The 20,033-nt window shown below is 41.7% G+C and overlaps 1 protein-coding gene across 1 annotated transcript in view; it reads right to left on the bottom strand.

The window, feature by feature from the left end:
* Window positions 1–20,033, bottom strand: part of wwp2 (WW domain containing E3 ubiquitin protein ligase 2) — a 51,523-nt gene that overhangs the window by 13,655 nt on the left and 17,835 nt on the right. Inside the window, 5 exon segments of the mRNA XM_018703625.1 lie at window positions 925–979; window positions 8,240–8,414; window positions 15,567–15,656; window positions 17,296–17,542; window positions 18,533–18,696. Coding sequence (XP_018559141.1) covers window positions 925–979; window positions 8,240–8,414; window positions 15,567–15,656; window positions 17,296–17,542; window positions 18,533–18,696 — 731 coding nt within the window.

The raw sequence follows: 20,033 nt of genomic DNA, 5'->3' as shown, positions 1-20,033 counted from the left end.
TGAGCCAGTGATATAATTGAGGTTTTCGTCTTGAGGTACCGCAACATGTTGAAAAGGCATCATGGGCAGGGAGTGAAGGTTTTTGGGGAGAACATGGCTGTGTGATGAAGTCTGTGAAAATGTTGGTGGGACGGGAGCTGCCAGCAGCGTTCGTTTATGAATGAATGTGTGTGACATGATTCTGCGTGGATCTGATTACATTACTCATTTGGGAAAATGCTGGATGATGAAAAGTCCCATCAATAATGCGGCCTCTGTAATTTGTGGACTTTAGAGTAAAGGGAGTGCATACAGTGATGAATTGGTATAACATGAGCAGAGTACTGAAAAAGACCTAAAGACGTTTTATCCAGATTTTCTACAACAGAAGGATAATAATCAAGATCTGGGGTGAGGACATAAATCAATCAATTAACAACTGATGTGCTCAGTGGGGAGCAGCCTCAAGCAAATAACAAAAGTCACACAACCAGCATTGTTTCTAATCTAAGGTTTAGTTTTGTCCAAAATGCCCACAGTGTTCTGTTAGCAGAAACAACATTTTGTAACACTTCACCCAAACCTGACTCCCTCACAGCTGCCTGCAGAAATGAAAAACACATTTTGAATGACTTAAACTGACTAAATCAAGAACCCAGTGTTTATATCCTGACAAATTGCAGTGATTTACTGCTGACTACTGGCAAGAGTCGTCGAAAATACCTTCGCAGGGACTGGTGAGGGCCGCAGGTTTAGACTGAAAAAAAGCTCAGACTCAAGAATCCAGTGCTGACCAACTAGATTTATTTCAACAACGGACACCTCCAACAGGTACGGAGGACTTTCTGTCTGAACAAAATCCAGTCCACTAACAGAGAACAAACACCTCACTGAGGCAATCTTTGCCTGGAGGATATGTGCATGCAGTGTGTTAGGCAAACTTACCCCATCCAGGAGGCAGTGGGCCCAGAGGGTCATTTTCCACCGGAGCACCAGACGGCTGAGGGAGAAACAGAGAGAGACAAAACAAATCCGGTTAGGACACCTTTCTCTCTCTCTCTCTCTCTTCTCTGTCCTTCCACTTCTCTGCTCAGCTTTCCCTCAGCTCAGCGTTTGTCGTCGTCGTACAGCGTCTGTCACTCACTTTTTTCGCCACCGCGTGAGGATGAGGAAAGGAAGGAAAAGTTTTTTGGGGAAAAAACAACCCCAAAAAATGTCGAAAAGAGGGAAAACCGCTGAGGTTTCAGATGAGTAAGAAAAAAAAAAAAAAGGCAGTAAAACTCACTCACTGAAGGTGTCCCAGAGTCTGGTAATCAAGACCGAGCATCAGACGTGTAAGGTAACATCTTTCGCTAGACCTCACGAACTAACGACATCAGGACGATACCTGTGGGTAAGTCAGTCTGGTTGAAGTGTGTGTTCGTGTGTTTGTGTGTGTGTGTGTGTGTGTGTGTGTGTGTGTGTGTGTGTGTGAGTGTGTGTGTGAGTGTGTGTGAGTGTGAAGGGCAGAAAGGGGCGGGGGTAGCTCCTCTCTGCTGCAGCAGTAAGGGGCGACTGAGGGAGCTGGCTGCCCGGCAGCTCGTATGCCTTCCAAAAACTACACGCTCGGTAGGAGGATAAAACAACAACGCTGTTCCAATGAGCTAACTGGCTGGATGCAAGCCCCACCCCCCAGCTTCCCGCTCACCTCCTCAAATACACCCCACCTCCCACTCCTCCACCTCCTCCTCCTCCTCCTCCACCCTGGCACCCCTCCCTACCCCACCCTGAGGTCCTCCTCCTCTTTTCTCTTGCTCTCTTCTAGAGCTGCTGTGAAAGTAGGCAGGGAAGTGTGATGTCTGAGGGAACTGAGGGAACATTCATGCTTGTTCCAGACTGGACACCCCCCACCCCACCCACCCCGCCTCCTCATCCGCCGCCCCAACCCACCCTAGGCCTGACAAAAGGCACCTTTATTCACCCTGGGCCTGGAAACCACTGTGGGGTTTACTTAGCCTGCACTCATATACACACACAGACACACACACACCAAGGAAAAAAAAAAAGACAGCATATGTGTGTGTGTGTGTGTATGTGCCACGGTGTGGAAAGTTTGTCTGTGGCAAATACTCAGTCAATGTGTACGTTCTTATGCTGGAATACACACACACAAACACACATGAATGTATTAACTTGAGTGGAAAAGTAGCTGAAAAGACGCTTGTTAGGAATTAGCGGCTGCTGATGGTTTTTCATGCTAAAAGATGTTTATCTAACAGTCCGGTTTAGGTGTGTCGCAAACAACCTCAGCATTATTAACTGTACCACCACGCACAGGACTGGCAACTCTGATGACAACATGTTCCCCTGGTTACAGGTAGTGTTGTAGTGGTGCTGTAAATAAAAAGGTGCGTACAATATTTGATAACCGTAAAATGCCAAACAAATCGCAATATGGATGAAAAAATAAATAATGCATTCAGAAAATCAGCTCAGATTTGTCAGATAGACAGGTGAAAAGAACCACTGTTTTCCAAACGAACGCTGGTGGACCTTCAAAGGGTTTTTTCACCGTTGCACCAATAAAGTGATGATTATTTCCTGAGAAGCCGCAGAGTATTATCTACTGAATGTCAACGTCACTTTATACTGCATTTCCCAAATGTGACTGTGCCCATATAAAGTGGCTCTGTCATGGAAACTGTGAGGGAGTCGGGATGGAAAGGACTGGGTCTGCTGGAGGAGTGAGAGCGGGCACATAACAGGGTTAAAGGGTGTGTGTGTGTGTGTGTGTGTGTGTGTGTGTGTGTGTGTGTGTGTGTCGCTCCCATCAACAGCCAATCTATGCCCCTGCACCCCACCCTTTTGGGTTTTCTGTGACTAAAAAAGGTAAAAGGAGAATATAATGATATAAAGACATGATGACTTCATCCTGGCTCTGACCATTCAGCTCCTCAGCAGCTTCCAGACAGAGCGAGGCTGGAGGGAGGAAAAGAAAGAGAGACTGAGAAAACAAGGGAGGGAGAGAAAGAGAGGGAAAAGAAGCATGTTGGCAGAAACGTGTGAAATAAAGGTTGGGTGTTATGGATCTGGAAGGAATATGCCATAAAGACCTGTTTCAAGGCCAGGCACCACAGGTGAAAATGGCGATTTCAGCTGGTGACTTTTAACATGTTACAACGCTTTTAGCACCACTGTGGGCCCACAACTCAGTTGTTAGAGTTGAATATGAACTATTCATTTCTGTCGATAAGACGACTCGCCGCTGCTGCAGAGAGCAGACAGGTAAATCTGTGAATACCAGGAGAGAAAATGAAAACCAGGAGTCCAGTAAACTTGAGGTCAGTGAGTTCATCAGTCATTCAAACACTGTGAAAATGTGTGTTTCAGACTGATCTCACAAAACAGTTTTTCATCGTCATAATATCTTTATGCACTTTAATAGTTAATAGTTTATATATATATATATGTATATATATATATATATATATATGTATTTTGTTTTTTACCAATACTAAAATCAACTTCTATCTGTTTATGTGTGAAATGTGTGTATGAGTGATGAAAGCAACTCTAGGAGGGATGTTTTATATTTCATTGTATTGTTTTCAATGCAATAACAATAAAGAATAAAGACATTCTATTCTATTCTATTCATATTATGAATTTCTCTGTAAATAACCATTTATCTTATATTAGAGAAAGTCTGTCCACTGCTTATAAACAAAGCACCAGGTGATACAAACATGTTAATTACAAAACAAGTCCACATTACACCATAAATGAGAGGTTTATAAACTATCATGGCTGAAGGTGAGACAGATATAAGGCAAAGACACTGCAGGAGGTGACAGGGACAGGTTCATGTCAGTGATGTGAAGTCAGCTGAGCAGTTGCAGCAGCAGTGAATGTGACACTTTAAAGTCATTAGTTCCAGATTGCCATAATTTGTGAACTCAGTCATATCTGAACACATCTACATGATGCATATATTTTTATATTTAGTGTGACCACACAGGCTAAAAAAAAAGGGCACAGTTGTCTCAATTTTGTCTGAGGTGGGGCCCAAAATGTTGGTCCCCTAATGACCGCAACAGCAACAAGAAAACAAATTATCTCTCGTTGGTCTATCGGCATCGTTTGGAAAATGCCAGAATGCAACTTATGAATACAGCTGTACATATTGCAAATGTAAGACTGATGTGCAGAGGAAAACAATCTGCTCAGATAGATATAATATATTTTACTGTGGAGATAAATCAGTTCTAGCTTGAAAACTAACATACATTAAACTTACTAAAGAACTTTTTATTTCTTTACCTCAGAACATAATGTTAACAGCACATCAGTTCAGTGGATATAAATTATGTTGAGTTCATTGTCCATTCATGAACAAACCACTTACAGGGGTGCTTTATGGAAATATGAGCAGTGACGGGTTGTGTGTAAACATGAGTGAATGTGACGTGCAGCTGTGTGAGTTTTCTGTTCAGGGCTGCAAGTGATAAAACACAGGGCTGATTCAGGTGCTGCTGTTAAGGATCCTTGTTCCAGCAAGAATGGACAGAAAGTCAGAGCGGGAGAGGGGAGGGAGGGAGAGGGAGGAGGCAACTGAGGGAAGGTAAGGGGAGGGGGCTAAAGACTGATTTGAGGGTGGGGGATGAAGAGTGGTGAAAACAGAAAAAAGAAAAAGAGGCACAAGCTATCAGAGAGCTATCAAGATGAAAACAACGACATTTTAGTGTGTTGCACAAAAGAAGGGTTTTGGAGAGGCGACAGATCGGTGTATAAGGTAAAGGAAAATATGGAGGTAAAGGAATGGAAAGGAAGACTGATGGAGGTGAAAAAAAGGGGAAGAGGGGAGGGGGGCGGAAACAGCAGTTAATGACTCTGCTCTCTCTGGGGTTCCTAACGAGCTGCAATTACTCTGCAAACACACAAACACACATCACCACTGTGGACCGGCTAGAAAGTGTGTATCTGTTAGTATCTGTGGTGCTCGTGTTCATGTGGTCTCACAGAGTGTGTGTGTGTGTGTGTGTGTGTGTGTGTGTGTGTGTGCGCCGTGAACGTCCTTTAAAAGGACAGCTAACCCCTCAACCCTCTTGTTGTCATGTGCTACAGAAAAGAAATGTGGCACCTGACCTCAACATTACAGCACTGTGAACACATCTGCTCAAACACACACACACACACACACACACACACACACACACACACACACACACACACACACACACACACATAGTGAGAGAGAAGGATGAGCATGTGATTTAACAGTAGGAACCTACAAACACATCTATACCCACATAACAACACACACACACACACACACACATCCTGAACACCCACAGTAAAGGAAATTGTCAAGTCCTGATTTTTTATGGCAGAGAGTTAGTTATTGTTATATATTAATATATTAAGTTGTTGTAGTGCATCCACACACAGTGAGAATGTTGGGCAGGAGAACATGTTGCTGTGTTCACAGTTAAACCATGAGCTCTTTTATGTGTGTTTCCTTGTTCACACACACTGGCCATAAATAGTCTCTGCTATCAGCAGTGTGGGCATTCCAAGACAGAGCAGTGTACTATCAGCATGGAGGGCAGACCTGCCTATTGGCTTTTCTCACACACACTGAGGAAGAGGAGGGGGGAAGAGGAGGAAGGAGGCAAAGGCTCCAGCTCAGGCTGAACCTAAACCTAAACTGGCATCAAAATGCATCATAATGCTGTGCATGAATAAGTCTGAGAAGATCCAAGATGACAGAAAGCCAAAGGTCTTCTGTAACTATATAAGCACACGTGTTGTAGATGTTTTAATCCAGAGGTAGAAGGTATTCAGAGGCCTTTGAGGCAGAAAACAACAGGGTTAGGTGATAATTTTCATTTTTAAGGAACTGCAGGAATGTAGCAGTCTGTATGCTGGAGCTTTCCATGATCTGAACTTTAAGGCTCTGGTGCAACTTTTCTTAAGCATCTATACTATTTCATTTAACTATAACTCTCATTTTTATGTTCTGTTTGGTAGTAAGAGGAAAAAGGAACTGGTTGTCGTAGCTGTTACTGTTGTTGTATTTGTTGTAGTTGCTTTTGCTGTGATGTGTTGATACACCTGAAAATACCTGGAATTTGTATTTTGTATCACTTCCTGAGCAGACAACAGTCAAAAAACTGGGAATCTGTAACAACAGCTACATGTCATGTTCAGTTCCTGTTGTGGAAAATGGATCCGATCAAAGAATCTGACAAAGCGTTTAATGTCACCTTTGAGAAATTTCAATGCTTTTCTGGTTTGATACTGAGCCCTAGAAGAGAGTAAATGAGATCTTACTCTGCTGACACCTTCCTATTCCTGTAATCTGAGTATCAGTGGAGGATGTGTGCTGTACTTTCCCTGCTAAATGGAGGCATTAACAGAAGGCCACTTTAGTTACAGTAAAATCGCTGGCGTTACAATCAATAAAAGTAAACAAAGAAATAATATTACCGGGGACCAAATGTGTCACCTGCCAAGAGCTACTGTAAATGCCAGTGAAACACCTGTTAACATTTTATGTTCACTTGCTCTGATGTTTTTCACAAAGACGTTCTGTTTCTGTGCTGCTCTGTGTTTAACTGGCCAGATGTTGGATGAAGGTTGATGTTCACTGTTACATTACTCACTTGTACAGCGAGCTGAGAACAAAAAAGAATATTCTGGTTGACCTGAATAATAAGCTGCTGCTTACGTTAACACTGACCACAGCAGCCATGATGAACAATGTCAAAATCACAGCCAAAGTGAGATACACAGACAGAAACAACGACAACATAACTGTATACTGAGATGAACAAACACATAAACGCACAAAGACTGAAACACTGGTACACACACAGGGTGCAGGGTGGGGTGTTTTTATAGAAGCCTGTAAGAGTTTTAATGCTGGTTTTACTAATGGTTCATTGAGAAAGCTCTGTTGTTTTAGTCCCCTAAGTCTTTACTGTCTGTCTGCAGTCTGACCTTGGCTGCTTCACTGAGACGATGGCGACTGTCAGAGAGAGACGGCTCAACACTGACTGACTCTGCTGGAAAAATACTATAAACAAGTCTCAAATAACATCTTTAACCCCCCTAACCCCCCCCCCCCTCAGCCGACATCTTCTAACAACGAGTAAACCGCACTGTGTTGCATACAACTCTGACCTCACTCAAAACACGTATAGATTGTTTTCAGTCCTGTGGTGCATTTGTGGTGATGACATGGAAATCTTAACAAATTAAATCGCTGTGAGTGAACAAGGGAAACTCAGTAATGTGTGACACTGCAGAGTTATACATTGAAGAACCAGGAAGAAATGAAAAAAAAAGGAAATACCACTCAAAACATATGTTTAGTGTGTTTAACTTGTTTTTGAATTTCAGACCAGTTAGTGGTCTGTGATTTATCAACATGCTCGAAGAAGATCTAAAACTTCACTGCCCTGTGTGTTTTTATATTTGCTGCTCTAAAACTTTCACTGTCTTGCTTGGCTTTGGGTTTGACCTCTACTCAACAGGATCTGTTTAACTTCTCTGGATGGTTTGGAATAAAGAGTAGAAGAAGTGGGCAGTTAGCATGAGCAGTGATAGCCGCCGTGGCTAAACAGACAAAGAGTGGTACAGTCAGACACCACCAAAAAATCTGAAGAAGTCACAATATTTGACTGAAAACAAACAACAACTGTGGGAAGATCCAGAGAACCTGGAGAGAACCCACACAGGCACAGGAAGGGCCAACTGGGGTTCGAACTCGGAACCTTCTTACTGTGAGGCCACAGTAGCAATGCACTGAAGTGGTATCTATCAATGCTGCAACCCATCAGAACTACTTGAAAGATGCTATAACCACATGAAAATTCTACATAACCTGACCTAATTCAGTAAGACCAGTGATGAAAAACAAAAACTCAGAGTATGGTGCTGTGGTCTGCAACATTACTTGTGGGCTCTTTCTTTCAAATCTAATGTTCCCAGAGGGATGTGAGGCAGCGATGCTCACTCTTCACTGTACATTCTGCTGAACTATAATATTTAGATCCAGTGATTATTATGGTTTTGTCATTCAGGATGATACACAGAATTTTCTGTCCTCCATGTACAACATCAGAGGACTCCAGCTTTCTGATGAGCACTTCATTACTTCACTGCTTTCAGGAAAACTACACAAGGTGTGACTCCTGTTACCTTTGTCCAAGTTTCATTATCACATGTGTACTAGCATACTGTGCATGTAAACCTGGCCGGTGAGGGCGTGGAGTACCTGGTAGAGGAAGCGCTGGCTGAACTGGTGCATGGCACCCTGCAGCTGGCTGCGCTGGCTCTGCCACTGCTGGTAGTTCCTCACTGACTCGGCCGTGGGCCTCTGCCATGTGGTGGTTCTGGTGTTGTGGTCCACGTAGTAAAATCTGCCCTGCTGGTCCACTCGCTTCTCCCAGCTGGATGGAGGGATGAAGAGGGGGCAGTGAGATAGACTGTGGCTTTCAACAACATCTTTATTAAGCACATCAGGAGTGGGTGGTTGTATTAAAAAGCGATAGAACGGATATTAACAGCACTGATTTATGAGAGAAAGAGAAACAAAGGCAAGAAAAGGAAAGAAAACAGACAGAGGGGGAGACAGAGTGGGAAGAAGGAAAAGGAAAAGAGAAGGGAGGTCAGAGAGGATAAAGAAGCAGAGATGTGAAGACACTGGAGAGAGAGAGGGAGAAGGAAAACAAGAGGAGAGGAAGGAAATTAGAGATTAAGATGCTAAGATGGTTAAAGCAAACTATTCCTGATTGAACACACTTCTATTTTATTCTACTCGCTTCAGTAATCCACAATTTACACAAACACATGCACATTTAACACCTGAATATAATCAGTTTTTGATTTTTTTCATCCTTTCTAAGAACTAAAACAAACACAAAAATCCCAAAGTTGTAAATGATCAGTGAGCCACAGGAGCCTCTCAGCGACAGAGTAAAGCTGGTTGATAGTTCACTTTTTTTTTTTTTCCCTTTGATGAGAGCAGGATTATCATTGGCTCAACCTCAGATGTCATCAATCAGTTACGTCACTTTAAGACAATGCCAGCTCTGAGTTGGGAGAACAGTGGGCGATGTCAGGTTTCTGAGTGACAGATACCATGTTCTGCGGTGTGTGTTTGTGCAACGCTGCCTGCCACTGCTTTTACTCAGACATCTGGATATATCCTGTTCTTCCCCTGAGACAGGGGGTCTGGACGTGGACTGAGATACAGATGGTCCACGGAAAACACACACACACACACACACACACACACACATATGATACACATGGTCACACCTGCAACAATACACATGAACACAGGTCCACACGGTTCCCTGCACTCAACAGGACTGACTGCTGCTCTGCTGCTATTCTCATATCTCTGACTTAAGCGCTACAGAATTTGGAAGAGAAAACAGCACTGACTTCCGTATGCTAACAAAAAAAAAAAAAAAACAAAACACAGCGCAGATACCAACAGGCTTGCGAGGTACACACACACAAGCACTCACACACAGTGGAATAAACAGTCATGTAGACCATGACGGTTCTTCCACTGTAGCCCCGATGTTAAAACTCCATGATGTTTTGTTGACCTTTCATAACCAGTTGGAGTATCTCTACAACCTTCTTCCTCTCTGGTTTGTTCAGTGTTTTTCTAAAGTGGTCAAACAGCCTGGTTTCCACTGCAGTCAGGATGAAAAACAGTGACTGAAATGAATGTGTGAGACAAACTGTATAATACATTCTGCTCTGTTCCCATACAGTGAACGTTTACCAGTCAAAAACTTCACTTTCAAGCCTAAATTCACTGACTTTACTGATACTGATACATATAGAACGTGACTTTCCATGACTGGTGGGAATAATACACAAAGTTGCACACACACACACACACACACACACACACACACACACACACACACACACACACACAATCATAGTTATACACGCAGTTAAAATGACTGTGAGGACAGGACTAGTTTGCTGGGTCCTCCCAGTGGTCCGTCCTCTAAATAGACTCATTTTTGTTGCACTGAATGATTAATGCAAACTCACAAACACACACAGTCACTGTGCATTCACTGTGTGCAGGAGGAGAGCTGCATGAAAGATTTACTACAGTATGTGTGGCAAGGAGCTGACATGCTCAGTAAGCAACCCATTTCTGATGCCATTAATTTTCAGCAACAGGAATTCAGCCATATTCACATCCTGCAACTGCTGCTTGAAGTAGTAGTTTGTTTGATACTAGCAGAGCCCACCTTTCTCATGCATTACTTAAATTGTGAAATAATGCATGTGAGTACTCTACAGTTACTGGAGCCATATCTTGCTAAGGCAAACTGAACATTTCCTACTGCTGCTCCAGATTAATAGGATTCAACTGGTGAATGACAGGGTGAATTTTATTGTGAGGCAGCCTCAGGAAACATATTTCTCACCCAGGTTTGTAGCACTATTAATACAGTGTATTAATAGTGCTACAATGTACAGACACATTAAAATGAGTCTGTACATTGCTTTTTAGTCAGTGGATGACTTTTAAATACTTTAAGGAAGCAGCTAAAGAAGAGGCGACAGCCACGGTGAGCGGTGAGATGGGAGGTTCTTATAAAAAATATCCAGCACATCATCAAGGTAAATAACTTCTTTTACTGCATCCTAACGTTGTGTGGAGAACCACTCCTGTTGTTTCTGCAGTGTGGCATCAGTATCCCAGCTGTATGACTGTGTTGTTTTATTTTTAAAACAATATGATGCAATGAATCCTCTTCAGCCACAGTTTTGTTTTGGCTGTACTATAAAAAGATACACCACATAAATGCTTAACAAAACAGCTGGACACTGTAGTTTTGGCACATGTTGCTTTAAGGAGGAAGGAAACAGGGCATTTGTTAGGGACTGTTTTCAGATGTGACTGTTAATGGCAGCAGGAGGGTGTATGTGGAAATAAGTCAGAATAAAGTATAGTGTGTGTATTCATGGGAATGTCAACCACAGTTTTTAATCGTATTAATCAGATCTGCACAACTTTCAGGTGGAACTTTGGATCATTACTCCCACAGAGCTGCTGCTGCTGCTGCGAACAGCTCTCTGAACTCATTCCGCAGCATTTCTACCGGGTTAGTTTGCAGAGCCCTTTTACACCGTACATTGTGCTGCATCTTCTTCCCAAACAATTAAAACCTTAGCTTCATCAGTCCACAAAATATTTTCTCTGTAGTGTTATGGAGCGTCACAGTGCTCTTTGGCAGACGTAACATGACAGTCATTTTCTTTTTTTGTTTGTTCTTGGAGAGAAACAGCGTTCTCTGTGGTGTCCTCACATGTTTTTACTCTGAGCTTCTTCTTTACCTCACTGACTCTTCTCTGTTGTTTCTTTTGAGTCGTCTCAGCTGGACGCTCACTTCTAGGGAGAGTAGCCACAGAGTTAAACCATCTCCGTTTGTTGAACTGTGGACTGATCGGATATCTAAACTACTTGAGATTACTCTGTAACACTTTCCAGCTTTATGCAAATCATCTGTTCTTGATCCAAAGTCTTCTGAGATCTCTTTGTGATGCATGGTTCACCTCAGCAGATGCTTCTAATGAGCAGAAAACTAAAAAATGTTTGTCTTTTACAAGTCAAAGCTCTAACCCACACCTCCAGTCTTCATTGACTGGACTCCAGGTTTGCGGACTCTTTTTCCAACCGTGAATGTTTGAATGATGTTTTCAATAAGGACAAGAGCAAGACAATGATTTCTGTGTTATTAGTTGAAACAGATCGTTTTTGTTTATAATTCCAACAATTCGGACTAAGATCTGACCATATTTTAAGACAAATGTGTAAATAAATGAAGATAATTCCAAATTACTTTTTCTCTAATAAGCCACAGACATGGTCATGTTCCTGATAATTGTACAAGTATATATGTGATGTAAATGAAATTTCTAGGGCCTAAAGCTCATGACTCTTTGTGAAGTCTTTTTACCGTAATGCTAACATATTTAACATCGGTGTTTCCAGTGAAAGCTGAACCCACATGGTCTAAATAATCACCCTGAAGATGTTCCACTCAGAAACCACAACTAACTTGAACAGCTGATGTACAGATTTGAGTAATAATGACACTTTGTTGTCCTCTGAGGGGAAAACTTCTTTTCTCTTGCGGTCGGAAGACAGGCTCAGCTACGTGACAGCACCCCTGGAGCTGGCAGGTTTCAATATCTTGCTCAAAGACACTTCAGCAGCGTGGATGATTGCAAACACAGGGAGTTATTTGGTTGAGGGATAGTCTCTCTGACCACTATGCCTCTGAGCTTCCTTTAAAAGGCAGGAAAAACAGTGTTCCCTCTCTGATATTAGCACTAGCTAGTTATTTACTGGAGCCAGGGAAAATCCCAGAGCCCACAGAGGCCTGTCTGACAGTCTCTACTTAGTTCTGCTATCTGACTTTAACTCTCCGTACCACTCGTGTCATTAAGCATCTACCCCATGTATTTCTTTGAACTACAAGTGTACAGTCTCCTCACCATGAAGTGTCCTGATTCAAATTATACACTACATCCTTGCTCTTCTTTTGGACTGTCCACTCATAATTCATCACTGTGTTGGCTGACAGCAAACACCACGAGCTCTCGTCTCCACCCACTCTTTTACTGGGATACAGTTTGGCAGTTTGGAGCAATCTGCTTTAAGACTCTGCTTTATCTTTGACCCACATGTCTGTATCCCTTCAGAGTTTACTACAGATATTCTGCAGCTTCAAGTTGTACCTTGGCCCAAGTTAGTCCTAAATATTAAAGCTACAGAAGCACTGAACCATTTTGATTCAACTGTGGTTTAGTTTAACAGCTTTCGTATCAATAACACCTGCAGAACACTGATCACACGGATAACTAAAATTGTAGCAATAAAAAACATATTTTCCATGATGACAGTAATCATAATACAATCTTTTTAAAAGTATTGTACATGTGGCACCATTTATCAGTGTTTATAATAACTGAATTATATTTATTCTTTCTGTAAAAACCAGAACATATCTGAGTTACTATGAAGCAAATGTGTATCCACAAATTTCCACTATGAAACATTTGTGTTCTGCGGTAGTTTGGCTTTTGCCAGTTTGTGGCTCTGACAGTAGGTTACCCGATATTTCATGTTAACAGTCACTGAAATTGTTCTTACTTGGGGTTTCACTACGTTTCACTATTCATTCTGACTGTTACTGAAGAAACACCGCCCAGTGATTTCACTAAAACTCTCTTTTTAAAGGAAATGTTCACAGCAGTGGTCGGAAACTCTCTAAGCTGCTCACTCTGTGAATTTCTCACTCTACTAATGAAACTGCAAAAAAAAAAAAAAAAAAAACTATGTTGTGGTTTGTCCTTGAAAACTGCTTCAAGACAAAATGAATATTCTCAGGAGGTTTTCTGGTACAGGACAGGGTGAACTGGACTGGAGTCTTTCCGAGCATAGCCTGATATTCTCTGTTGGGGTGACCCTGGGTTGGGTCATTATTATGGGGATCATTAATAATTTATTATTTTTGAGACTGCCCAATGATTCAAGTCTCTATCGATACTTAAAATACTGATACTTATCAGGTCTCAATCCCCATCCCTAGTCATTATAGCCCTTATCAGCAAAACTATGGTTTGTTAAACATCTCAGCGTCAGTATTAAATACACACTCAAAGATTGTTGCTCCCAAACCACAGTCTCATTTAAAAACACTACCATGTAGAATAGCATCAGCAGCCAGACCGGATTGGAGTCAGGACTGACAAAGTATTAATCACAGCTTTGATTAAGTCGTACATAAACAAGAGCTCTTTTCTTTTGATTTTCCACCAAAATCAAACCATTTCAAAAGGAACAGTTTAGTCAAAATGGAGCCATGTTTTGAAATGCAGCACTGAATATAAACACATAATGCTGCTTTACGTACTAGTTTCTGTTGTTTAACTTTGGTCTAAATAACGTTGTCAACCACAATGTTACAATTTCTTTTCAGGATTTTTGACAGATGTCACGAGATGCTGAAAAGTAAGGATTTATGCAAACACAGCATCAGTTTGAATTAAAATGGTCCTTCTAATGTTAGACTCAAGAGACAGTGTGTTATGACGCCCTGCAACTTAAAAACCAGAGTGGCTGAGCTTGTGATGCTTGACTAGCTACAAACTCTACAGTATATTTGATAAAGAGCAGTGTGACTCAGAGGCTCTCCTTCAGTCTGGCTTACGATGGCTGTCTTTATTTCAGCTTCCAAACCTAGATTGCTTAACTCCCCCCAACCTCTAAACAGTTCCTGGTGTGTACATCTGGAGTGCTAGCCCGGCATTAGCCTGCTAATTGATCCTCTGAAGGGCCACCGGCCAGCAGCCAACATAGTGGTGGATGGAAGTACATGTGGCACTAAGAAAGGACTTTTGTTCTCAGGGCCCCCACGCTCTCGTTCCCTGTATGGAAAAACTGAGATGGGGGTTGGAGGTTGGAGAAGTGGGGGTGACCTTTTCCTAAAAACAGCCTCTCTTTCTCTCTGTCACCCAGTCACACACACTGTGAAAATCAATAAATAATTGGTGTAAGTAAAAATGTCATAAAAGGGCTGGACTCTGGCAGAGTTACTCTGCTCTCGTAATGCTGTACACAAAGAGAGGGAGAAAACTGTGTTCCCATTATGATGGCTTAGCACACAAACACTACAATCAAACTGCGTGATTTGGGACCAATTACGATGTATGTTGTTATAACTTAGAACATAAAACACTTTCTTAAAACAAACAAGAAACGAGAAGCTTTGGTTTGGCAGCTGACAAACTGAGAGTGAACATTCCAGGACACATTTCTATACTTTATCTGTCCAGTAATATGAACACCTACCCAGACACAGCAATTCAAAATTGCACAATCTTGTGGCAAATTCAACTGATGACAGGGGCGAAGTTAAACCCATGCAGATTTTTTTGCACTGAGCTCAACTTTAATGAGCTTTGACATGTGAATTGGCATCGCTGACTAACAGCAAACTGCCTTAACAGCACTGACCTTTGATGGAGCAGAGAGAAGAAACTGTTGTAGCTTATTAGCTCTCTTGCACCATCTACTTTTATTTAACTTCCTCTGTTGGAGTATTAACTCCACAGAAGAGAAATGCTTTGCAGACAGTAATGAGACAATCATACACATATGTCTTTTCAATAAATGGAGTGAGATTATTCAATTCAGAACTTTTTTACTCCTTCACAAATGGAGAGTTATTGTGACTGACTGCTGCAAGCATGTTTATCAAATACAACACATTCAGAAACTATTGAGACTCCTTCACTTTTTCCACATTTTGTTATGTCACAGCTTTATGCTGAAATAAAAACCATTTCTCGTGCAGCCAGTTTATGAAGAGCATAGATCTGGTTTTCATCCCATTTTACAAGGTAAACCAAACATTAGTTTGTTTTCTGTTCCACTGGTCAGACAGTAACTTTCATTTCATTTCAAACATACCGCTCAGCCTTACCTTGTCTAAACAAACAATCACAACATCAACACAAAAACACATAAAAATGTTTAAGTGGCCTACCCTGGTGGCAGTGGTCTCTCCCAGGTTGTGGTTTTGGTGTTGTGGTCAACATAGTACACCCTGCCATGAGGCAACACCCTCTGCTCCCAGCTAAACAGACAGAGGGAGAAAGAGAGAGAAACCTTCTATAATTCACATCACAAAAATATTGGAAAGACCTTTCAGATTTCATAATTAATGTCATCACAGTAAACAAACTTTTCTCCCCATTAAACAACTGAGACTTTTATTTAGAGAAGACAGAGAGTGTCCTATACTACCTGCTCAGTATATAACTAACAAAGACAGAGAAGAGTATTGATTCTATGAACCCAGAGGAAACACCAGACTTTTATGTCTCAGTCACTTGAAATCACTAACTTAAGTTGTTTTGCACCATTAATACCTTTGCAGTTGTTCACCAAATATATCACATTTATCTCTGGAGCTATGTATTCTTGTGTTTTTCTTTGCCAACGAATACTGTTGAACTTCCTGTCTGACTGATTGAGGCAGATGGCCGCCCACTCTGAGTCTGGTTCTGCTCGAGGTTTCTGCCTCTTTAAAGGAAGTTTTTCTTTGCCACTGTCGCCTAGTGCTGTTCATGGTGGGAACTGTTGGGTCTCTCTCTGTAATTCTAATTATCTAAAGAGTACGGTCTAGACCTGCTCTATATGAAAAGTGCCTTGAGATAATGTTTGTTGTGATTCGGCCGCTATATAAATAAAACTGAATTGAATTGAATTGAATTGAATTGAACTGAGAGAAAGAAAGACATAGAGAGAAGACACTAATGAAAGCACTACCAAAGTGGAAATTATTTCTAGGTGTAAGAGGTAATATAGCAAATACACCCCATTTTATTACCGTATGTGGTCATGAGGAATGCAAAGGAAATTAAATTTTTTTTAGTATGGGTGGATTGTCATATTTCTCACAATAAAAATAAAACATACATGAGACATTTACTTATGCATCTTATTAAGGTTTGCAGCTACTGGTGCCTACATGTTTGTCAGGTTTCCAAAGTCACAGGATATACAGCAAAAACAGATTTAGAGAGTTCACACTGCTATAGCGTTACCATCATGAACAAGTTCCTGTAATTTAATGTGCATCACTTTGAATGGGACTGAAGCAGTCGTCACTCTTAATAACTTAAACCGTGTTTACTGTCTGTATCATTAAAGAGATACTGGTCTTTGAGTCTGGAAATGCGAATAAGGTTATATAAGGTATATTATCTTTTTCTTCAGTCGCTGCTCAGTTTCCATCTCTCTCCTAATACCACTTATTTTAAGGTAGATATGACCTGCCCCTCACCTCTAATTAAGAGCATCTCCATTAACATCAATAGAAATGTACTGTGTATACTGTGTCAGCCTGTGTCAAAGACAAATTTCCATGTCTTCTGTTGGACAAGAAAGTATTTTTCTGATTTCTGCTTTAAAATCTTCAAGAAATACAATATTAGGTTTATTAAGCTCTGAGGAAAAGAAGCTGAGGTCCTACAACTATTTGGTGCTTCCCACCTTTTTTAACCAATTTCCTCAGAGACTCTGTGCTGAGCTGCTGTTGCTTAAGTTTAAAGATTTGCTTTGAAAACAAATATTTTCAGTGTGGTTTATATGTGCTTACATTCTGATGACAGATTATTTTCCATTTCCCAGCAATTGTACTTTTACAAGGTATAAATGACTGAATGTGAGATGTTCTGATGCACTTTATCTGTGCGTGCACTGATTCTCACCCTGCCGGGAGTGAGTCTGTGGTGGCCTCTGCTGTGGTGCTGCTGCTGGCCTGCTCTGTGCCGGAGGTGGCGTTGGGGCCGGGTTCCGCCGGGGCGGCAGGACCCAGGGCCTCCTGACCCGGAGAGGGGCTACTGCTGCTGCTGCTGGCGGCTGGGGATCGGCCCGATGGAGAGGATGGAGGAGGAGTGTTACGGGCCACAACACCGCGACTGCTCTCCAGCCCATTTGACGTCAACTCGACTTTGTCTGAGAGAAGATGCAGAGTGGAAGAAGGACGAAAGAGACGGATGAAAGAGTGACTTATTGATAAAGTGTTAGCTCAAAAGTGACAAACCAGGATTTAAGGATCAGCTGATGTGAATATTTTTCACAATTTTCATTGTTAAGCCATAACTAGTCCACAAATTCATGTGCTACTGAGAAGGTCTGGTACCTGGCACATCTAAGCTGGCTGCTAACAAACTGTTACAGAAGCATCAGCTTGGTGAGCTAAAGAACTGTTCAACAGATATTTGCCGAACATCAGCATGAATTTAGGTTTCATAGTAAGGGGTAATAATTGTGTTCTAATATCTAGTCTGTTTCAGATGTGCTTCCTGTTAAGAAAGACACACAGATCTGCTGTTTCTTGGAGAGGAACAAATCTTTCATCAAACCTTTTATCCTCTCCTCCTACTTTTTTATTAAGAAAATGGAACGATCAGCTGTGGTCTGTGTGTTTTTACACTGTCCTCTCTGGTGAAACCATCTACGTCTCTCTCTCATCTGTTTCTGTTGTTAGTATCTCCCAGTTTCATTTCCATCATATCAATATTTCATGTTTATCATCTTAGACACTGTGTCAGACATATTTTATCAGCATTTCTTATCTATGACTGTTCATCTCATTTCAGGGTTATAACTACAAGTTACATTAAATATTTAGATATGTATGACTTATGTTACTTGCAAATGTTGAAAGCTAAACCAATTTGGTAAGGGAACTGAAATTAATCAGATTCAATACTAAAGTATTCATATTGCAATATTAATAACTGATTAATATGTTGCTAGTTGTCTATGGAAACATCAAATTCTCATGAAAGATTATGACTGTGTACAGTATAAAGAAAGGTTTCAGCTCTTTGTGAAGTAATCTTTCACAACTACACAGTGTGGTATACAAAATAGTCTACATACATAAAAGTCTAAAACCTGTTTGAACCAAGTGTGTGTGTCATAACGTGTATCATGTACCTGCGCTGTTGCCTGGGCTTCCATGACCCTTGGAGGACCGACGGCGAGTAGACGAGCCAGGCCCGGGGATCTGCTCCTCAGTCAGCTCACCGTTGGTCAGAGAGCCCCCTCTGGAACACCCTGGTGAGCCAGTCTGTGACCCCCCCACTGAGTGCCTGTTACTCCTGCAAACAGAAAGAGAAACACAGAGAGTGAACAGGATGTGGAGCAGATTAGCGGAAAAGTGAAAGAAAGGGAAATGAGGAGGAAAGGCATGAGGGAGGGAGGGGGAGGGGGAGGCACAATGAGACAGAGAGAGATGACAAAGAAAAACAATATTTGCATTTACTGTATTTAAAAAAAATGTAACTTGTTCTTTGACTGTCTTTTATGTCTGGCTCTTGTGGATTAGCCCACAGCTCTGTTTTGATAACTTAGGATTGGACCTATTGTTGTTCCTGATTCAGGAGAAAATGCCTGGCACACATATGAGTGTGTACACGGGCAAAACCAGCGCACAAAAACACACAGAGAGGTGTCGATGTTGGCTACTCTTCCTTCTTGAACACCCTCATATTTTCCAAACACTAAATATAACTTTGCTTTTCCGACAAGAACTTTTATACAAAGATAAACACGTTGGCTTTCCCTCCCCAGGACTGAGGAATGCTGAGGCCGAGCTTGGACAGGCGTCAACAGAAACCCGGATTCAGGGCTGTGCTCAGTTGTTTATTCGCCACAATAAGGAGAAGACGCAGGAGAGGAAGGAAGCAACAATAGACACAGACACTTGGGGTTTGTGTGTGTGTGTGTGGTGTGTGTGTGTAATATATACACTAATGAATGTGTTTGTGTGTGGGCACTAAGCTCCTCATCAGAGAACAGCAGAAATCACATCTCTTTTCCTCTGTCGGTGGAATCTGTTCAGACACAACTGGATGGAGATGTTGACCGCTTCTCCATGACAGCGGCGGTTTGGGCTCTTGGCTTAACTGTGTTTAATGCCCTCCTACAGTGTTTAGAGGGAAATACCATCTGACCCCATGCACCCATGCCGCAAAGCTTTGAAACGAATGCAGCCTGCTCTACTATTTATTATCCATTCTAGCCAAAGAGAGCAGCGTTTGAAACCACACTCAGGGGGGAATAACATGCTGGCACTCTGCATAAGTGCTTCAATCGACCATACTGGCACAGACTCCCTTCACTCTATCCTTTTCTTTTCTTTGTTCCATTTATTTTGATTACTATTATTCTTTGGGTTTTTATGATTTTCAAAGAAGCGCTTTGCAAACAGGGTTTTAGAAAAAGGTTACTCAAGTTTATTATTGTGCTGTTGTGTGTGTACATGTGTCAGAGGTTTAGGACAAAAGCCATGAACTTATTTAAAGCTGGTTAAGGCTTCTGCTCCAGGTCACACAAGCCTCCTCCAGTGGCTTCAAAAAGTTCTCAGACCCCCTTCACTTTTTTCTCCTCATCTTTTAAATCAAAAACTTGAAATCACTCATTTACAAAAATATTC

The sequence above is a fragment of the Lates calcarifer genome, linkage group LG10 (genome assembly GCF_001640805.2).
Source record: "Lates calcarifer isolate ASB-BC8 linkage group LG10, TLL_Latcal_v3, whole genome shotgun sequence".
Taxonomy (NCBI): Eukaryota; Metazoa; Chordata; class Actinopteri; family Centropomidae; genus Lates; species Lates calcarifer.
The sequence above is the reverse complement of the archived record's forward strand: the minus strand, read 5'-3'. Positions and strand labels throughout refer to the sequence as shown.